A 22,814-nucleotide genomic window follows, 5' to 3' on the forward strand; every position below is an offset into this window, starting at 1 on the left:
ACTCATAGGTCTTAAAAGTTTCTAGGGGTTTCTCTGAATTGCTATTCCACTTAACCATGCATCAAGAATATTCTTAACAGAACTGGAATCACAGAACCCAGTTAAAACAATTAGTCTCTTGATATTTAAAAAAAAAAAAAAAAAAGACAAATGATAAATAACAAGGGCAGACCAGTAAGTTCTAAAAGAAATTATTAAACTATATTCAGTCACCACAATGACATCACCAAGCATCAGTGCATGAAAAAAAAAAAAGATAAAAGTAAATTCAGTGATGACAGCTTTATCTATATTTCTTTTAATAACCAATCAACTAATGATAAAGCAAATTTTCCTACCACCAACTCATATGTTCATTCATTTTTTTCAATCATTGAACAGGTTTTCATTGAGCACTTACTGTGTGTTAAGCACTATCTGGAAACTAGAAATTAAACAAATCTTCTCCCTTTTTGTACTGATAGAATTTACTATTTAATGGGAGACATACTAAATAAAGAAATAAGTCTCAATACAGAGACAAAGTAGTTCATCTCTGAAACCAATTTATATTAGGAAGTATATTCTTTGGCCACTTAGTTTTAATGTAGCTAAATGCAATTAGAATATCAGCAGAAAGTCATCATGGAATTAGAAAAAAAATCATTATGGAATACAGTCTAACTTCTAAACTAAAATAAAAATAAAAAATTGAAAAAGGAAATGGTGCCATGCTTGAACAGGCCTAATATAGAGTACTTGTTCCGAAAAAATCACAGAAAATGTGGAAACCCTATTTTCTGATACACTGCTTCTTTGATTTTAAGCTATGATCCATGTTGTACATTTGAGACCAACTTCATACAACTACATTCAAAATCTTAAGCTCAGGGCTTACTTTACCATTATTACTTATAAATGGGAACAAGAACAGCTAGTGATTGATTAAAACAAATGGGGCTGGCCATGCCAACCTCAAAATCATAGAGAAATCAAAAATATTTTGTCAGTATGTCTGGGCATAAGCCACACATGAAGGTGAAATTCTAACTTAATGTTATGTGATACCTCATGTAAGGAGCTTGCAAATCACTACTCTGTCTTAACAAGGAAAATGCTGAATAGACTGAAAAATGAATAGCTTTTCTTGGCTCTGCAACACAGGGGAGAACACAGGACCAACCACTGTCCTCAAGATTGTAAGGGCAGAGAATAGAAGGAATCGCAGGGTACTGTGCACACACTAAAAAGCTGAAACCACCTCTAACCACCCACTGCTGGGATAGGGAGCCTGGACCTGCAATTGGGAAACTGCTGGAGGCGCAGTGTAGACAACGTGAAGAGTTAAAAGCTCCAGGGGACCCAGTCATGGGGTCAATATTGTGAGACTTACCTCAGGAGCTCAACTAGGTTCACTGTAAATATTGAATAAAAACTACTCATGCTTCTTGCAGAGGAAAATTTTGAAATAGCCAGAGCACTCTGCTCTTCTTAACAATGGCCTGCCCTCAGAGGACACTAGTTAACCAGAGCCTAACCTGCTCAGGTATTATCAGAGCCTAACTAACTTAGAGAAAGGGAAATACTCAACTCCAGTCCACTCTGGTCATTCTGTCCCAACTAAGCAGGGAGAGAAAAACTGAGAAACTCTTGTGAAGTTCACAGTCCAGAGGCACAAGCTCACTAAAACTGAGACCAGATCACAAAACCATAGAGTGCTTCAGGTACAAAAGTTTCTTTTTTTTTCTTTTCTATATTTAGATCTACTTAAGTTTTCTATATTTGAAACTATAGAACCCTTCTCCTTTCCCTTACCACATTACTACAGGCTTGTTTATAGCAGTTCCTTTTACCCAGTATCATGTCTGGCTATTAAGAAGAAAAGCATAATAAAAGGCAAAAAAGACCATTTAAAGAGACAGAGCCAGCATCAGAATCAGACGTGACAGGGGCACTGAAATGATCAGACCAGGAATTTAAAGCAGTGATGATTGATATGCTGAGGGCTCTAATGGATAAAGGAAACATCACACAAAACAAGATAGGGACTGTGAGCAGGGAGATGGAAACCTTAAGAAAGAGCCAAAAAGAAATGCTGACAACACTGCTTTACTACACCAGCAAATGTGAAGATCAGTCAGAAATTGAACAACTTGGTAATCACATTCCAGTGATTCTACATACCCCTCTCTTCCTTGTAAATTCTCTGAGATATTTTGTCTATCAAATTTATTTTCTGGCTAAACACTTCAATAAAGTTATTCATTTCCATGAACTCCTCTGGGCGGCTTTTTACTCCTCTCATTGACAGTGCGACAGCCCTGACTGTCTGTCCCATCCTGCTGAGTAATCCAGGCCCTTGCTTCTTGTGAGAAGAGAGCTCCTAGAAACAAAAAAACAAACAATGAAATGTTTGTCGTGAAGCAAATATTTCAATATTCCCAACAATAGGAAATGTAATTGGAAGGAAAAGATGATAAAAATGTTTCATAGACATTTTTCATGAGTTTTATTGGGGTCTAGTTCTTCCTCTAAGTCTGTGTCCTTGATAATATTCCTTTACAAAGTACTCATGTAAAACATGTATACAGGTTTCCTCTCAGCATGGATCTTTAAAAGAATAAGGTTTAACAGAGGGAACTGTGCTTAAGGAGATATTGAGGAAGATGTTTATATATAAAATAAACATATATATATACCATATATATATACCATATATATATGGTGAGTATATATATAAACTCACCATAGCACTATGAGGTAGGTTCTACTATCATCCTCATTTTACAGCAGAAAATACAAGCACACTAAGGTTAAGAAGCTTGCTCCAAGTCCAAGGGAGATAAAGTGGTGGACAAGGATTGATCTGACTCCAGAGGCTAAGCACTAACCACCTTTGTCTTCTTGATGTCACTATAAAAGTTTGTAAATGATACTCCCTGACCATAACTCTCCAACCAAGTGAAGAAGCTAAACTGTGACACTACCTCCCCTGTCTAGCTGGCTGTAGAGAAAGATTTTTAACAATATATGTAAGTAGTTCTTTCATAGTTAATCTGGGAGGGAGGAGTAAAGACATGCAAAACAAGAAGAAAGGTTATAAAAGGATACACCACACAAAAGCAACCCTTTAGAAGTACAGCGTGTTAAAAAAAGAACAGCAAGAAGAAGACCACGGGATTCTGGAGATGGTTCTAGTACTCATTGAAATATAGATTTGGCATCAAATAAGTCAATCAAATAAAAGATTACCACAGGAAACCAAAAAAAGATCTATAAATAATAATGCTGACTACCNCAAGAAGAAGACCACGGGATTCTGGAGATGGTTCTAGTACTCATTGAAATATAGATTTGGCATCAAATAAGTCAATCAAATAAAAGATTACCACAGGAAACCAAAAAAAGATCTATAAATAATAATGATGACTTCCAAATCCTCAGACAAAAAAATGATATATTATTTATCTAAATATTAAATAATATATTATCTTCCTCCAGATTTTCTTTCTTGCAGGTCTTAGACAAAATAATACATATAAAGTAAACTTGTTTATTTCCAAGGCAGCATGATTTTATGTGTATAGTAACAGATGCTGCCCTTGACCAAGTAACGCATGTATCTGGAGGTGCTGCAGCATTACTTGATAGAGTAAACATTATCAGAGAGAGCATAAGTCACAACTGGCAAGCTATTACTGAGAATTGACTACAGAGAATGTTTCTAGCAGCTTCTAAGGTTCTGGAGTCAGGCCACAAATTCATTTCATGTAAGTCTCAAAGGACTTCCAAATAGCAGTACTATCTGTCAAGATTGAGATGAACCACTTTCTAGATTCTATCACTTTGGCAACAACTGAGAGATACAAAACTCAATATGGGTCAGTAATCGTTTAATATTGACCAGGTTTCCTATCCATTTTCTTTCTTGGTGAGTTATATTTTCATAGGTGAAAAGAAAAGAGAAGAAGAACATATAAAGTTTCTGCATTAGAAACAGATACACAGTAGGTAACTGAAAGAAAAATACGAAAATTGTATTATCTACTGGCTATCCATCCAACCATCTATCCATTTAATAAAGATTTTTATCCTAACTTCCAACCATCTATCCATTTATCCTATCTTGAATAGCCCTAACCCATTATAGAAGTATATTGTATATGTTCAGTATTGGCTAAATACGCAAGGAGTACCCTGACATTAAAAAAATTCAGCTACCAAGAGAAATACGAGTATGTATATGTGAGGAAGATATAGATGTCTGTAATGTTTATATGTAGATTTGACACAGAGTAAATTTTAAATCTGAAGACTATCTCTCCAGTGTTTGATACCCCATCTTAATTCAAGGACATTGCTGCCTGATTCATAAACGAAAACAAGAGGAAGCATACAATCTACTATAAATAAAGATGCTAAAGAATTATATGAGTATAAATCAAAATTCTTTACCCAAGCTTGTGCAGTAAGAAACACTTTGAAGTCTTCATTAAATGTTAGAGTTGGGTGATCAGCAATTCGGTTCAGGAACTTATGTAGTGCTTTCCTTCGTGTCTCAATGAAGTCATCATTAAAGCGTTCTACCATACCTTTCACGATAAACTTCTCAGGCAATGGCTGAGACAAAAAAAAGTGTTAAGAAGGATCTGAGCATTACGTGGCATGGAATTATAATGAATTCTACACTTTTCCTTTTTAGGAGACTATATGAGCTTGCAATCATTTCTTATAAAAATAATGTTTCAAAATTCACAACGCTAGGACTAAAAACCTGCAAAATCTTAACATATTAGAATAGTTTAGAAAAACAAATCTGGGGGGTGCCTAGGTGACTCAGTCGGTTAAGCATCCCACTCTTGATTTTGGCTCAGGTCATAAACCTATGGTTCATGAGATGGATCCCCATGTCCGGCTGGCTCTGTGCTGAGTGAGCCTCTCTCTTCTTCTGCCCCTCCCCGGCTCACTCTTTCTCAAAATAAATAAACATTAAAAAAAGAAAAAAGAAAGAAAAATAAATCTGTACATAGATTGAAAGTTTAAAAGCAAAGATTTCTGGATAAATGAATTACACTGATTTAAAAGTCTGATATTAGTTATAGACATCTTAATGATTCATAAGACAAAATGGTAGCTACTCTATGGGGAAAAATGTAGACTTACTGGAATAATCAGAGTGGGGTGTGCTTCTTCAAGTTTTCCTTTCAACCAAAGGAAATCTTGATAACGTCTCCTAACTTCAAATTCGCTGGAGTCAAATTCCCCACGAGATGTCTGAAGAAAGTAGGAAAAAATAACAGCACATGCAGTATAAGACAGAAGACATTTGCCTAATGTTATTTTAGACATGCTGAAATAAATGGGTCTCTAAGAAAAATTAACAAATTCTAATTATTCAGTGTTTGTCAGCCTGTACTTTTTTTGCAGTCATCAATTCATACAGCAGATGAAACAAAGCAAACTTTCCAGTATTTCCAGAAAGAAAGCAAACATCATGCTCAAATTTAAAATCCAAACTGAAAAATCTGTCTTAGAGCAGCCATCTGCCTTCCACAAGATTTTAACTACTATTATATTTGGCATGAGTTTCTTGCTAACAAGAAAGTGTGTTCTGAATTTAGGTTTCAAATATATTTTTTCTCAAGATGATTAGAATTCAGAATTTGAGGAAAGTCCTATTTTTGTAATTTGGAAAATAACCTGAACATAACTGAGAAAAAATGTTTTCCTGGAATCTGCTCAAATGAATTGCTTTGCTAAAATTTGCTTTTAGTATATGAAAATTCTAACATTTTACAGAGTGATTTTACCACTGTTTAAAAAATGTTATTAATGAAGATTTGATGTGAAAAGAAAATCATTTCTCAAGGGATTCTGAGTTATATGCCTAACTCCTAAAAATTAAGCAAATAAATTAAAATATCTGTTCTCAACAAACCAAAAATCTATGCCAACACATATGACAAGAAGAACATGGGTACAATATCAACCTCATTTCCACTGCCTGAATCTCAAGCCAAATTTAAAAAAAACAAAAACAAAAACACACATTATCTGATGCACACTCACTCCTACCAATATCTTATTAAGTAAATTTTTGGATATTAAAAATTATACAGAGTGAATTTAGGTTGAAATTTTCCTGGAGGAGTAACGATGGAATAACACATTACATGCATATTTTGCTCTCACCCAAAATATCAATCATCCACACAGATGAATGCAACTGTAAAGTTAAGTAGTTCAAGTCATAGATGTAATCTTAACTGTCATGAAATAAGGTTCATAAAAGTTATTCTTTCCAAGGTTTATTCTTTTAAAATCAATGCTTATAATATCATACAATGTATTTTATCAAAACATTTCCTTTTTAGTGGGAAAAAGTTGAGGTAAATGAGATGCAGATGTCTAAGGAACTAAATGTTCATAAAACACTATGAAATGTTAACTATGGGTACAAGTTATGGAAATGGTAAAAATAGGAAAACTATATCTAGCAGAAACACAGTTTAACAGCATATATACGAGTTGGTATGTGTACACATATATGCAAATACACACACATGCATACATATATAAGTACACAAAACATGGTTTACAGTCACTCACTAAAAATCACTTATTGAACAACACCTCCTTGTACCAGCCACATATGTATAGTACCAATTTCCAAAAGTAAGAACTGGTATAACCAATACTAAAATACTCAAATATTGGGCAGTTCAGAGATATTTATGTCCTCAAGAAATTTCAACACTTTAAGTAGAACAATCTGATCACATTTCCAGCAAGAGGAAGATGTAAAATCAAGTCAAATAATTGGTTGATTCTGTCCCCATCACTCTGTCATTGACTTAAAAGTTTTCTACTCTTTCATGCTGCAGTAACACAGGAATAAAACAGAAGATGCATAAATAATGCTCCTAATACAGAATACAGTATTCCATGGAAACTATATCACAAATTGTCTTTAATTTTTCATGTCTGACCATAAAATCTTGGTACTTGAAGTTTTGGACTAATGGCCTCATGCGATCTACAACCCAAAATGCACTCATTCAACAAACACTGACCTTTGGTCAAGGGCAGTTACTCTAGGCTCTGAGGCTTTAGAAAACTGTTTTTGAGGGAAAATGAATTTTAGAATCAAGAATATACTTTAAATCCTACTCCACACTGACAGGCATTTATGAGTTTGTCTTCATGATGAGGATGTGAGAGGGAAGAGCCTCGTTAAATCTCAAAGCTCTTGTTTCTATATGTAGTAAAGGAAAGCACATCTCTGATTCCAAAAGCAAAAGTACTTCTTTAGAACAGTCACTTTGAATATTCTAAACTAGAGAATAAAGGGCAATTTCCCATAAAGAGGACAGATGCTAGGGATGTGGGCTTCCTGATACTCATAATTATTTACAGTCAGGTCATTCTGAATATTCCTAAATAGGAGAGTGTCAGTGTACATATGTGCACACATATATGTGCATTTATCCTTATAATATTAATGTCTATAAATGTTAATAAAACTAAAACTTTCTCAGGGAAGCCACCTCTGAACCTCCACATTAGATGGGGTGCCCATACTCATAAAATCCTTTATTTTTCTTTCACAGCATTTATAACTATAATTAAATAATTTAGCACATAATTATTTAATATCCATCACTCCCCTAGATTGAGAGCTCCAAGAAGGCAGAGAGTATATCTGTCTTGATTGCTGTTGTAGTCTCAGTATACATGCACAAGACCTGGGATATAATTAGCACTCAACAAAACTTCACTGAATATATGAGAAAGTGAATAAATGATAAAAAGTGATTAACAAATCAGGGTGCCTGGGTGGCTCAGCTGGTTAAGCAGCTGACTCCTGCTCAGGTCATGTTCTCACAGTCTGTGAGTTCAAGCCCCACACTGGGCTCTGTGCTGAGAGCTCAGAGCCTGGAGCCTGCTTTCGATTCTGTGTCCTCCTCTCTCTCTGCCCCTCTCCCACTTGTGCTCTGTCTGCCTGTCTCTCTCAAGAATGAATAAATATTTTTAAAAACATTTTTAAGTGATTAACAAAGAAAAGACTATTTGAAAACATACATCTACCAAATATTTACATATTTTTATCTGCAATGCATATTTTAGTATATGTAGGCATACTCTATATATCGGATGCAGTAAAAATAATCAAAACTAGAACAAAGAGACTTTTTCACAATAGTGAAACTGAAAGATAGTGTTCCATAACCATATAGAGACACACAAAAATATAACAGAAAACACATATAGTGTGAAAGTAAATGGTCTGGATTTAAATCCCAGCTCAGGTAATCACTATGGTGTGTAAACTTTGGCAAGTTACTGAGCTTCAGTGTCCTCATGCACAAAATAGGGGTAAATTGTAACATCTAGGTCCTAGGATCATTGTTGAACTTTAAACAATCTGTATAAAGTGGTTAGAACACTGCCTGGCCCAAAGTAATCACACAATAAATGTTAGTTAAACACACTGTAATATTATCGATATTTACTACTAATGCTGTTGCTGCTATAAGAGCCATGCATCATTTAAAATATGATGTAAATATGGATATTATATGTCTGTGATTAGAGTAAAATTCACACCGTAGCTTATAAGACAGTGTCTTTCTAAGAGAAACAAATAATGATGGGGAAATAATTCAGTTGCACAAATTCTTTGTTAGGAGGGATGATGACAATGAATAGTTATAATTAAAATAGTAATACCAGGAGAAATCTGGTCCTATTTTTAGCAATATGTCTGTATAAACACATTAAATATTCACAACAACCCTTCAAGCTTAGTACTGTTATCTTATTTACAACCGAGGAAACTAAGCATAGAGAGGTTAATTAAGTTGCCCAAAAGACATAGCAAGGAAGGGGAATAATCAAGATCGAATTCCATGCTATCTTGCTCTATAGCCTCTTGACAGAAGTATGATACTATAAATTTTTTCACTCATTCATTGACCAAAAAGTTAAATTGCTTACTCACTATATCCTAAGGATTGTGTTTGGAAATGTGGATAACTTAAGATATAATTACCTTCCTTGAGAAGCTCACAGACTTCTTGGGAATAAATACAAGTAAACACATAGTTATCTACTCACAAACAGGTTGGTGGCAATTACTGAACATTTATTATGTGTCAGGTGTTTTGCTAAGTGTTTTATGTCGATGAGCAATCCTAAATCAATTCTTACAGCAACTCAACAGAACCAGGTTTGCGTGTCATTTCCATTTTATAGATTAAAAAAAACCTTGAGGCTTAGAAGGATTAAATATAGGCTTAAAATTTCTTTGCTATACTGACTCCAGTGTTTTACATCCTTTAAGAATTCAATTAGAATAGCATGAGAAAATAGAAGAAAGAAAGAAGCTTCCAGCCTGCAGATGCAGGAGTAGGGCCAGGGCAGGCATCATCTTGAGTTGTGTCTTGAAAAATAAACATTAGTTCTTCTTTTTAGAAGAGGAAGGACAAAACAGAGAGAAGGAAAAGTATATACAAAGTCATGACAGAAAGAAATACTCTATGGTATTCAGATAACAAAAATAGTTTTAGATGAGTGGGGGGCAGGGGTATTAAAAATGGGGAGTTAAAGACAGTAGTCTTACAGAGTAGGTTGGCATCAGACTGAGAAGTTCTTTACATGTCATACAAAGGAATTTGTACTTTGTTCTGTATGAAGTGAGGAACCTGGAAGAGCTTTAAGACTCTGAGTGAGGAGATCAGATATATACATTTTTATGAGACATAACTAGAAGCAGTGTGGAATTTGCACTGGAAGAAGTGATTATAGGAAGATGGTCCAAAACCTTTTCATCTGCAAAAGAGATGTACTACAAAAGAGATGGAGGGTGTGACCTCAAAAAGAGAATAGTATAACTTAAGAATATAATTCCTAAAGGCTGCTATTACATAAAGGATTTAAAAAAAAAACAACAGTTACATGACTTGATTGTTTTTTTCTGGCAGAAATAAACTCTCTTTTTGCAGAACCTTGTCCTAGGATTAAGGAGATTTGGGTTCTAGATTTACTCTGCATTTGAATTATAGGACAACTAACAGTATCATAAAGTGGCCACTGGCTCTTATTTGGAAAGGAAATGAAATTATATTTCGTGATTTTCAGAAGAAATGCTACAATAAGATATTATATCATGCTGTTAACTAGTTTTATTTTATTAGCAAACAGAGGCTCTTCCAAAGACATTTCTTTATATTTTTTTAAACTAAAAACAAACTGTTCCTGTGTTTAAAAAAAAAAATTAATGCTTATTTACTTTTGAGAGACAGAGACAGAGACAAAGCCGGGAAGGACAAGGGGAGAGAGGGAGACACAGAATCTGAAGCAGACTCCAAGCTCCAAGTTGTCAGCACAGAGCCCAACACGGGGCTCAAACTCACGAGCTGTGAGATTATGACCTGAGCTGAAGTCGGATGTTCAACCGACTGAGCCACCCAGGTGCCCCTAATGTTCCTGTTTCAAGATGCACCACTGCTAAAAACAATGAGTGACTGGGGCACCTGGGTGGCTCAGTCGGTTGAGCATCCGACTTTAGCTCAAGTCATGATCTCATGGCTTGTGAATTCAGGCTCTCAGCTGCCAGCCCAGAGGCCACTTCTGATCCTCTGTCCTCCTCTCCCTTACCTTACTCCACTTGATCTCATGTGCACTCATGCTCACTCTCTCTTAAAAATGAATAAACATTAAAAAAAATGAGTGACCATATGTGGAATTTGAGAAACTCAACAGATGAACATAGGGGAAGGGAAGAAAAAATGAGATAAAAACAGAGACGGAGGCAAACCATTAGAGACTCTTAAATAGAGAACAAACTGAAAGCTACTGGAAGGGAGGTGGGGGGGGGATGGATTAAATGGGTGATAGGCTTTAAGGAAGGCACTTTTTGGGATGAGCACTGTCATATGTTAAGAGATGAATCACTGGGTTCTACTCCTAAAGCCAAGACTATACGATATGTTAACTAACTTGAATTTAAATTAAAAAAAAAAAAAAAAAAANACTGATTTCATCTAGAACAAGTGAAGGACAGATTAGATGCAACATCTTACCAAAATGGTTGAAAAACAAAACATAAGTCAATTCGGTTAAGATTCTCTAATGTTGAGAGTCATAGAGAACAAAAAACACTTCCAAACGTTCAGAGAGCAACTAATTCAAGAAGGTGTTCATTAAAGATTTACCTTAGTAATAATCCTATAAGTAATGAAAGTTTCAATTGTAGTAACATGGCTTTCAGGTTCATCAACTGTAATGAAAAGATCTTTCAAATCTGGCTCATCTTCAAACTTAACTTGGTTTATCATTGATAGAGGGGACGTTGGCATCATAGGGCTGAATGAATTCATGTCCATCAATGAGGCATCCTAAGAAATAAAACACATTCAAAAATTAACATCTATGGAAGAAACAGTTTAAAATTCTGTTTTTCTTAGACACAATAAATACTAATGAAATATGTCAAGAACAAAAAGGATGATTGGGCTCCTGGTTAAATATGGTATGTTGAACATGTATTTTTATCTCTGCTTCCTCTTAAAATTCCACTTTAAAGATGACAGCAAAGAAATAAACAAATTAAAACAAAACAAGGCATAAAAGGCATAAGCCCTTGAGGTAAAAATAGAGAGAGAGAGAGATGAAGCAAACAAAAGCAACTACTTTTTGGAAACTGGAAATCTTTGATTGTTGAGAGGTAACTGAAATAGCAGTGCAGAGAAAGCTGAATAGTTAACCCTAGGAGATAATGGTAAGCCTAGAAGGCACGTTTATAAGACAGAATCCCAGAGAGACTTAAGAATTTCAGGCACCAGAAACCTGTGGACACGAGTGCTGGTAGAGCTAAAACCAGAGGACTGGTAGAAAGCTAATAAAACAAAAAAGTTAGTACCTCAGATTCCCTCACCTACCCCAACCCATCAGGTGACATTTCTTCCCCAGTTTTGGAAAAAAGTGGAAGTTTACTTTCTGGAATGTCTCTGAACTCAAGCGTGCCAGGCAGAATGGAGGAAGAAATGGCAAAGGAAAGTCCTACATTTGAGATGGGAAGATAGCCAGCTCTCTCCCCTCACCTGGCCCTAAGGATTCCATCAGCAATGCTCAAAATTCCATGCCGTGATCAGAGGCTTCCTCTCTTAGCTCACTATTCCAAGAAAAAAACTAACAGGTAGAGTCCCTGATGAGTGAGCCAGGTCTCTGCATAATCACCCTGCTCTGAAGCCCTTACCGTATATGTTGAATATCTACTCTGCTTTTTATTACCTGATGTAGAAACTACAAAATACCTAAATATGTGAAAAGCCTCTGATATGAAAGAATCACAGACGGAAGACAGGAAGCAGTTAGAGAACAGAATGCTTAAAAAAAAATGGATGAAATCATCAGAGATAAGTATGATATCAAATTCATGAATAAAAACAGGAATTATATTGTTTGAAAAATTCAGAGAACAGCAGCAAGACAATAAAAAAGGAGGCTCATGAAAACTGAAATATGATTATAGGATAACAACTCAACAGGAAGTTTGAAAGATAGAACTCAAGAACTAAGTTGAATTAAAAAGGACAAAAGATTGAAAAGGAGAAGGAAGTGTTTTTAAAAATTAAAGGATCCAGGCAGGTAGTGCCTGAATAAAGCAAATTCCATAAAATGAAGAGGAAAATGTGCTTTGAACTGAAGTGTTTCCAGGTTGGTAACGCCTTTCCTGCCTCCTCAAAACGAATGGAGGCAGTGGTGGGATTGAAAGTGCTCCTGCAATTACCATGACATTGCATAATAGAGGTTAGCTTCCAGAGAGAATGTAAACAGGTAAAATACAACAGAAATCCCAGGAATCTGAATGGCTCCAGATTTCTCAATGGTAATATGGGAAACTAAGTCACAATAAAATATCTTCCAAATTCTGAGAGAATATCTTCTACCTAGAACTCCATATAGCCAGATAAATTATCATTCAAGTATACAAGTAAAGTCATTTCAGATATAAAAGATTTCAAAAACTGACCTCCCATGCATCCATTCTTTGGAAGTTTCTTTAATTTTCCAAAATGAGGACATATAACAAGAGGAAATAGGATCTGAAAACAGGAGATTCAACAGAAAAGAGAACTACAGGAAATTCTTTGGATGATCATGAAACAATGTTACAGGTTAACAGCTTTGCAGCAGAACTAAAGAACAACCTATACAGACTGGGTCAGTAAGACAGAGTCACCAAGGAGGCAGGGAGATGAATAGGGAAAAAGAATAAGGGGAGAGACGGAGGAAGGGAGGCAGGAAAGAGGGAAAGAGACAGGGGAGTGAGCAAATGAAGAAGGAAAAGAAAAAAAAAAGAGAGGAAAAGAAGGAAGAGGAGAGGAAGGAAGGAAGGAAGGAAGGAAGGAAGGAAGGAAGGAAGGAAGGAAGATGAATTGTGATGGGTGTAGGAAAAGCCAAGTGGAAAGCAAAAGAAAGGGATGGATAAAGAAATAAAGAAATGAAGGAAGGAAGGAATAATGAATGGTGAACTCTCAAGAAAACAAAAGGTGTGTAAGAATTAAAATGTAAATGGGGTGCTTGGTGGCTCAGTCAGTTGAGTGACCAACTTCGGGTCAGGTCATGATCTCACAGTTTGTGGGTTCGAGCCTTGCATTGGGTTCCATGCTGACAACTCAGAGCCTGGAGCCTGCTTCAGATTCTGTCTTCTTCTCTCTCTGCCCCTCCCCAACTTGTGCTCTCTCTCTCTCTCTCTCTCTCCCAAAAATAAATAAAACATTAAAAAAAAGAATTAAAATGTAATCATAGTTCACTATATGGCTTGACTTTGAATAAAAATAAATTGTTCCTAATCTTGAATTTAACTAAAAATGGTGATAGAAGAAAAAAAAAGTATGGTCAGAAGAAAAAGTATATATACTGTATATATGTGAGGGGAAGAGATATTGCCTATAAAATAGCTTCAAAAATGCAATTACTATGATGGAAAAAAGGAAGATGAGCAACTGTTCCAGACTGAAGACCAAAGACATAATAGCTAAATACAACATGTGATCTTGAAATGGATTCCGTACCAAAAGAGGAGAAGCTTTGTTTTTTTTTGTTTTGTTTTGTTTTCTAAACTTATTGGGACAACTGAAAAAATATGAAAGGGTCTGTGGATAGGAATGCAGTATTGTGTTAATTGGTTTCCTGATTTGTGTATGTATACTATGATTAGGTAGGAGAGTGCTTTGTTTTAAAAATACACACAGATCTATTTAGGAGTAATAAAACATCAAGTCTCCAATTTATTCAACTTACACACAGATAAAGCAAAAGTTGTGAAATGGCAATAATTGGGAAATCTAGATTCTTTGTGGTCTTTTTACAACTTTTCTCCCAGGCTGGGATTATTTCAAAATAAAAAAAGTATATTTATAGTTTTTAAAAGTCAAATAATTCTATAAAGCTTAAAACAAAACAAGACAAACTAAAAATTAAAAGCAGCTTCCTCTGCTCCAGAATTGCTCTTTTCAGAAGCAAATGCAGAACTCTATTAGCTGTTTTTGTTCCTTGTTACATTCCTTATTTCAAAATAACATACATACTGCTTTTTTTTTTTTCAATTTTGACATTATCAGTAGGTTTCCTACTAAGGAGACTAAGAAGTATTTATTAGTATTAGTATTAGTACTAATTAATTATGTGAGTATAGACTCACAGATTCCTCTGTTACTCAATGGGTTGTAATCCATTAACCCCATAATTTATTTTGATGTTGTAAATGTTCAAAACTTGCCTACTGGGAGCTCTTTAATTCTGGCACCTCTGTGTGTTTGATATGTCTTCATTATTCCTTGAGCACTTTAAATAACATAACTTGGCAAAATTAGATACTTCAGGTTTACGTTCTATTTTCCCTGACCCTGTTCCCAGACATTTCTCCAAGGAGCTCTGGTTTCTTTGAGAGGAAACTGGAATTTGGAAATCAAGATATGAATGATAGGAAATGTATATAACACACACACACACACATGCACGCACGCAGATACACATCTGGATGTAGATATATAGAAATCAATAGAAATACAAATAGATATAAATGCCATCAGTTCACACTGATACCTCCAATTACAATATAACACCATTCGACTTTTCCAGCTTTCCCTCTTTCCATATTTGTAACTCTTCTCCAGCAGAGAGAAGCCTGGCTCCCATTATCCTGAAGATATTTACTTATATGCTCAATCTTCCTACTTATAGCTAATCTATCCAAGTTAACTGTCTCCTCAGCCCTGACCACATAAGCCAGGGCATCCTATATCACTCACAACCACACAGGACCCCTCCTCATCCCTAATCTTACTGGCTATTTCCTTGGACATGCTGTTTGTCTCCTCAGGCACCATTTTTAAAGAAAGGGAAGGGAAGGCTGCATGTTATTTTTTTAATAAAAATTTTTAAGTGAAACCAAAGGGTAACACACAGTAAATTTTAAATACATCTTTTCATATGCAAAGATAAAACTAACAGTATCAATATGACATTTGAGTTATTTCTTCAGCAGTAATAATGATGTTTCCAACTCTATACTTTCTCTTTTAGATACCACTCTTTGTCCCCCAAATTAAGAATCCAGATGTTAGAATCAAAATTTTTGTCTGTTGTTATGTTATGAACAGACTAAAGTTAACCAACACTCTTAGAGACGAATGAAGCCCATCATAATTTAGCAGCAGAGTTGGCCAGTCCTAACTGGAAAAAAAAATCATTATAGTACAAAGGAGGTCAAAGACTGGATTCAAGTCCTTTCTCTGCCACTGACTGAAAGCAGGTAACTCTGAACAATTAATTCAGCCTTTCAAGGTTAAATTGAGGAGATGGAGTTAAAAATCTGCAAAATCTCTCCCACCTCAAAGCCTAAAATAATAAAACTTCTAAATGCATTAATATAGGAAAATGTAGGAAATCCAGACATTTTAAGAAAAGGAACTTTTTTGTAGTAGTAGGGATGAAAAAAGATTGAAATCATAATATGGATTTATTTTTCCCCTCAAAACAAACCAACTGAAATCCTTTGGAAGCATCTGTAACATCCAGAGCACTTTCTCAAGGCTCTTCCTATGCAAAAAAGTTAGTTGTGTGAACTATAATACAGCATTTGGTTAACCCCTCAATGCAATAATACAAGAGATATTAGGGTAAGACACACCAGCTGAAGAGATAAGAACAATGATTGTTCAAATTAAGAAGTTCAGATTCGGGGCCCTTGGGTGGCTCAGTTGGTTAAGCTTTGGACTTCAGCTCAGGCCATGATCTCGCGGTTCAAGGCTTCCAGCCTCACACTGGGCTCTGTGCCGACAGCCTGGAACCCAGAGCCTGCTTGGGATTCTGTGTATCTCTCTCTCTGCCCCTCCTCAGTTCGCACTGTCTCTCTCTCCCTCTCAAAAATAAATAAGCATTAAAAATTTTTTTTGAAGGTTCAGGTTATTGTGATTACAAAATGATTTGTGAAAGGAAAAACATTTAGGCATGACTTAGACCAAGGAATAGAAGACAAATAAGACAATAATTGGATTAATCAGACAGAAAAACATAGAGACAATAAATGTTTTGCAACAAAAGTTTAGCAAAATTAATTATGGTATATCCCTATGATAGGCTACAATAAAGTCTATCCATGTGAAAGACTACAATAAAGTGATTAAGAGTAATGTTTTAGAAGTAACTTAGAATATAGTATGCTGGAGAAAGATTCATAGAATGTTACTAAAGAAAATAACAGATTATAAAATTTGTGTACGGTTAGATTCTTATGTGTATATGTGTGTTTATATGTGTGTGACAGAGAGGGTAGGAGAAAGTGAGAGAGAGAGAACAAACTTACAAGCTATACCAAAAAAATTAACAGATGTTATTCCAGCTGTTGAGCTTAATATTTTTCTATGAGTTTCTATATTTCCAAATATTCTAAAATAAACATATCGAGAAAGATATTAAAATTGCTAGTGTCAACACTGTGCATAATCTGTTCAAAGGCAGTAGGAACTACTGGAATAAGTTAAAACAGTTGTGTATGGCCACTGGGCAAAAAAACCTTGGATTACTTTTGACTTCTTTTCTTAACTCGTCAATGCTGCATACTTAAATAGGAAATTTAAAAATGTCTGGATTCACATGGAAATGGGTTTGTCAAAATAAATTATGGAATGCTAACACAATGGAACACTAAGCAGCCATTAAAAACATAATTCAGAGGTTTCAAATAAATGTGCAATCAGCATGCACAAAAATATCTCTCTATACAGTATATATTGTATACAGTATAGCCACTTCATTACTTAAGTACAGGTTTTTGCAATCCAAAGAGGATTTCGCTCATATGGAAAATGGCGAAAGCATAGTGTTCGCTAACTGTTCTTCAGCAAGCCCTTTTAGAGGCAGCGTGCACCCCAAGCAGTGAGAGTGGCATGACCTACCTCCTTCCCCAGGAACTACACTCAGCCTCCTGGCATCAAACTCCATAACTTGAACGTGTCTGTGCACATTTGTGCCATATCCCAATTTATTTCGTGCCCTCTTTAGCAAAATGTAGCCTAAGGTGTCGGAAAAGACTAAGAGAGGTTGTTTTTTGAGTCTTGGAATGCTCAAAAATTTTTCCCATAATAGATTAATGGAAATTGCTCCTTTGCTTTATACCATTTTCGCTAACAAAAGGTTTCACAGAAATGCTCTACTTTGAGATAGTGGGGTGTTGGGGTGGGGGTGGAAGCTGTAGTAGCTTTTAAAGCTGACAAATTTTCATGTGATGGGCAATCGTACTTTAAATTTCCCTGACACTGCACACAACCATGTGCTTTGGTATTCTTTGCAGTCACCCTCTTAACTCACCACAACCCACTTCTTCTACCTACTACATAATTTAGCATTCTATTTCTTTCTGCTTAAAATGCATCCTTTTGTAGAGTGGGAAAGTTCTGCATGAATTTACAAAGGCTCACAATTCCAGTGAGCATAGTGTGGTGTCAAAAATATGCTTCAATATCGAGCAAAGGAAGAAAATTACAGGCTGAAATTTAGCAACATCCAAGATTTCAGTAGAAGGATTTAAATTACTATGAATCACTCAAGAACATTCTTAAAACCTCAATAAAACTGACTATCCAAAGAGTTTTATATTCACTTCAAAAAAAAAAAAAGGAAAGAAAATATAATGACAATACTTAAAAGATTTACATTTGGACATGAATAAGAGAAGAAAATAAGTGTTTGAGAAGATCCAAAGAAGCAATTAACCAAAAAAGCCCTCTATTTAACCTTTTGTAGCAGATGCTTTTCAAGAGAAATGGATCATTAAAACTTGTTCTTTATAAACAAAGATCTCACCCCCACAATAATGTGGGCTCCTTTCTCATAGCTATCTCTTTCTTCCTCCCCACCCCCACCCCTGAACTTTATTTACACATTCATCCATTCTTAGCATTTAGAGAGATGTCCATTACCTTAGGATCTTTTGGACAATGAAAGTACACCATTTCACTTTCTTTCCTCAAGAGATAAAAGCAGAAAGAAAGTTATCTGTGTGGGAATTCTCTACTTCTTAAATAATATTCAGTATCTTTCTTATAGCTAGCATAGTGAGAACACACACATGTGCATGCACATACACCCCAAACATCTTGCCATTATTTCAGGCTGAGATGTGAACATGTATAATAGTGAAGCCAAATCATTGCGAAGAAGTCATTATCTTTTACCTTATTCCAAACCAACACATCCATCCAAAGAGGAACCACTTAAATGACTTTACTGAAACAAATGGACATTAGTTAGAGTTATGTCAACATGATATTGAAATGTATTGACACAATCACTTACCAATTAAGTGTAAGTTTTCCTTGTTGTTACTTCTGATTTATTTTTAAGTTTATTTATTTTTCAGGGAGAGAGAGAAGTGCATGCCCAGGAGTGAGTGGGGGGATGGGCAGAGAGAGGAAAGAGAGAATCCCAAGCAGGCTCTGCACTTGTCAGCAAAGAGCCTGACGGGGTTTCCAACCCATGAACTGTGAGATCTTAAGCTGAAACCAAGAGCTGGATGCTTAACTGACTAAGCCACCCAGGTGCCTCTTACTTTTGGTTTATTATGAGCATTTGTCATGGGTTAAATTGTGTCCTTCCAAAATGGATATGTTGAAAAGACCCAGCATCCCATACCTCAGAATGTGACCTTATTTGGAGACAGGGTCTTTATAAGGGTTATCAAGTCAAAATATGGTCACTGGGGTGGGTATTAATGCAATATAACCAGTGTCTTTATAAGAAGGACAAATCTGGACACAGAGATGTGTACAGAGGGAAGACAATGCTAAGGAACACAAGGAGAAGACAGCCATCTACAAGCCAGGTTGAGAGGCCTGGATCAGATCCTTTCCTCACTGCCTTCAGAAGGAACCAACCCCCCTGACATCTTGATTCCAGACTTCTAGCTTCGAGAACTGTGAAAAAAATAAACGCCTCTTATTTCAGATACCTATGGTAGCCCTGGCAAACTGACGGCATTTCTATGTGTAGAGTTGTACACAATAAAGATTTAAGGAAGGAAGCAAGTGTAGAAAAGAAAAAAAGGAGTGATGATTACAGTATTTCATTTTCTTACAAGTTAACAAGCAACTCCAGTAATTACTGAGAAATGTTTTTGCCTCCCTCCTTTAGTGCTCTTAGATGGTTTCAAAGCTCCACTACTGAAATAAATAAAATACATAACTGAAATTTAAAATAAACAATGGCCTGTCAATATTTGAGTACTCAGGAGATGAATACCAAAAGAAACAGGTTAAAATGGGAGATATGACCTTTCTGAGAGGACTCCTTTCTGAGTACCTCTCAGTAAAAGGCTACTTGGGAACGTCTCATAAATATAACATGAATTACCCTGATAATACTAAATCGTATCCACCATCTGTGCACAAACAGCTATTTTCTTTTTACAAGTAGAGGGAAAAAAAATCAATGTGAGAAGTGTGATAAATCAGAATCATGGCATGAAAAGGCCATGCAAATAAAATTTGCTGATGCGCAAGAAACACGCACACCAAGAGACATCTGGTAAAAAAGCAACCTAAAGTGGAAGGAGTTTGAGAAACTGTGTTATAAGGGACACTCATTCTGATGGGCCTAAATTTAGACTTACCAGCTGTGTTTTGGTTTACAGCTCCTTCCAATCTGCCTGCTTATAATAATAATAAAAAATCAGAAAGGCCTTCTGTGGAACACTGTTGAAAATGAGACTGGGGGAAAAGCCAGCCTGTGTCATGTTCTATAAAGGGGCATACAACACTCTAATCTTGTTTGACATAATTTCCAGGACCATGTAGTATATATACCCTTGTATGCATATATCATAACTTATTTATCCATTTTTCTGTTTCTAGCATTTCTATTTTCTAACAGTGTTGCCTTGAATGTATTTGTACTTGTACTTCCTCGGGTTTTGTGCACTACAAAGCAATATTCTAACCACAGAAAATTTTTACATCATTTTATTTGACATAACAAATGATGTTATTTGTTATCAGTCCACCTCCCCTAAAATGTGTATTAAAAGAAAGAGTTTCTAGTAAGGCAGAAAGGTCATATTTCGCCTTGGATCACAGAGGATTAAGGAGAAGATTAAAAAAAGATGAATAAATGTGTTGTACACATCATCTGCTTGAAAGCTGTATATGAATTATCTTATGCAAACCTTACCACAATCCTTCAGAGTATGTTCCATTTCTTACCACCCCCCACCTATTTTTAACCAGATAGCAATACTTATGATTTTTAATTTTACAATGGTGAGAAAGTGATACATATTCAGTAAAAACCATACTTCGGTTTTGAATTTTGCTCTTTTCTTGGGCTTGAGATATGTGTGCAGTATGATACTGTCATAGTGGTGGACAGCAGCATCCCAGTCAGCCACAGCATCACAAAGGTGAAGAGCCAATACACTTATACCCATGCTGTACCCATACAATCAATCTGTTTTTCACTTTCAAGACAGTATTCAACAAATTCATCATCTCAGGGCAATGAGATACTCACCACTTTATTATAAAATAGGCTTTGTGTTAGATGATTTTGCCCAACTGTAGACTAAAGTAGATATTCTCAGCCGTTTAAAGTAGGTGAGGCTAGTTTGGTAGTTAGATGTATTCACTCAGTGCATTTTTGACTTAGAATATTTTCAGTTGACGATAGGTTTTCCATTTAACACCATCATAGTGAAGGAAGATCTGTATAGGTTTTTGCATGCATGAAAATACTCTATAGTGAAATTCATTTAAAAAGTTATAAAAGGTTTGTCTAAATAGAATAAGGATGTGTTCTTGATTAGTAAAACCTGTCTAGTAATTTTCTTTTAAAGTTTTCTCATAAAATGTAGAAATAAACTCCTCTTGACAATTCATAGGTAGGTAAAAGGTAAGTAAGTTCCAGAGTTTTAGCATCTGTATTCTTTTAAGGGCCTTTTTTTTAATATACTCAGACACACACACAACTTACTGTTTTTATTCACCTCATAAAGATTACTGCATATGTAGGCAAGGGCAAATAAATAACATGTAAGATGTTAAGGCTAAGAGACAGGCAAGACTCCCTCACTAAGTGTGTCCTCCAAACCACTGGTGAGCCTATATGTGTGCCCCACCAACATGTCATATTACTGCATGCTGAAGCCATTTAAAGCCATTAATGCTAAATCCACAAATGACAAGAGTCTACTAAACTTGTCTTAAAATAAGTTTGGTGTACTGGATACACATATTAAACACAGTATCGGGCAAATACCTATTATAGATTCATTGATGACTAAGAAAAAATGGAGCAAGCCAGGAAAAAGAATTATTCTAACCAGAACTCCAGAAGAAGTTGAAAATGTGTTGTATGGGTAGACAACACTGAAGATTCAACTCAGGAATGTAATTAAAAAAGTGGTTAAAAGGCACCACCAACTGACTGTGCACTTACTAGGCATGACTAAAAAGGATTCTGGAATACACTAAACTAAAACTACTCCCCTAAACCAAGTTTCCATCTTTATAGTTTCCAGGGAAAAGGCTGAGTGGCCTTGATATCTAGCCACACCAACAACCTCAAGGACATTCCTGAAGAGACTTAATCTATTCTTATAATGTATCAAGAAAACTAGCAAACAGTTAAAATAGCTGTACCAAGAATATTCTTATCCCCTAGAATAACATGACTAATACTACTTATCATGAATTACTCAAAGGCAGAGATATACGCACAGGCACACTTCAGAGATACTGAGGGTTTGGTTCCAGGCAACCACAATAAAGGGAGTATCACAATATAGTGAGTCAAATGAATTCCCAGAGCATATCAAAGTTACGTTTACACGAGACTGTAGTCTATTAAGTGTGCAATAGCATTATGTCTAGAAAATGTGCAGTATATACTTTAATTACAAAACCCTTTCTTACTAAAACATGTTAACCATCATCAGAGCTTTTAGTGAATTATAATCTGTTTACTGGTGGAGAGTCTTGCCTTGATGTTAATGGCTGCTGAAGGCCAGGGTGGCTGAGGCAATTTCATAAGATAAGACAACAGTGAAGTTTGCTGCATCAATTGATTCTTCCTTTCATGAACAATTTCTCTGTAGCACGGGATGCTGTTTGATAGCATTTTACCCACAGTAGAACTTCTTTCAAAATGGGTGTCAGTCCTCTCAAACCCTGCTGCTGCTTTATTAACTAAGTTGATGTCACATCCTAAGTCCTTTACTGTCATTTCAACAATCTTCATAGCATCTTCCCCATGAGTAGGTTCCATCTCAAGTA

The 22,814-nt window shown here is 35.7% G+C and overlaps 1 protein-coding gene across 1 annotated transcript in view; it reads right to left on the reverse strand.

Annotated features, from left to right (window-relative positions):
• The window catches only part of SNX7 (sorting nexin 7), a 101,094-nt gene that overhangs the window by 64,943 nt on the left and 13,337 nt on the right, over positions 1-22,814 (reverse strand). Inside the window, exons 2-5 of the mRNA XM_077746099.1 lie at positions 11,196-11,378; positions 5,143-5,253; positions 4,435-4,599; positions 2,164-2,362 (exon numbers count right to left, since the gene is read on the reverse strand). Coding sequence (XP_077602225.1) covers positions 2,164-2,362; positions 4,435-4,599; positions 5,143-5,253; positions 11,196-11,366 — 646 coding nt within the window. The 5' untranslated portion in view covers positions 11,367-11,378. The remainder of the gene's footprint in view (positions 1-2,163; positions 2,363-4,434; positions 4,600-5,142; positions 5,254-11,195; positions 11,379-22,814) is intronic.

This window comes from Crocuta crocuta, unplaced genomic scaffold (assembly GCF_008692635.1).
Source record: "Crocuta crocuta isolate KB4526 unplaced genomic scaffold, BGI_CrCroc_1.0 scaffold48, whole genome shotgun sequence".
NCBI classification, from domain to species: domain Eukaryota; kingdom Metazoa; phylum Chordata; class Mammalia; order Carnivora; family Hyaenidae; genus Crocuta; species Crocuta crocuta.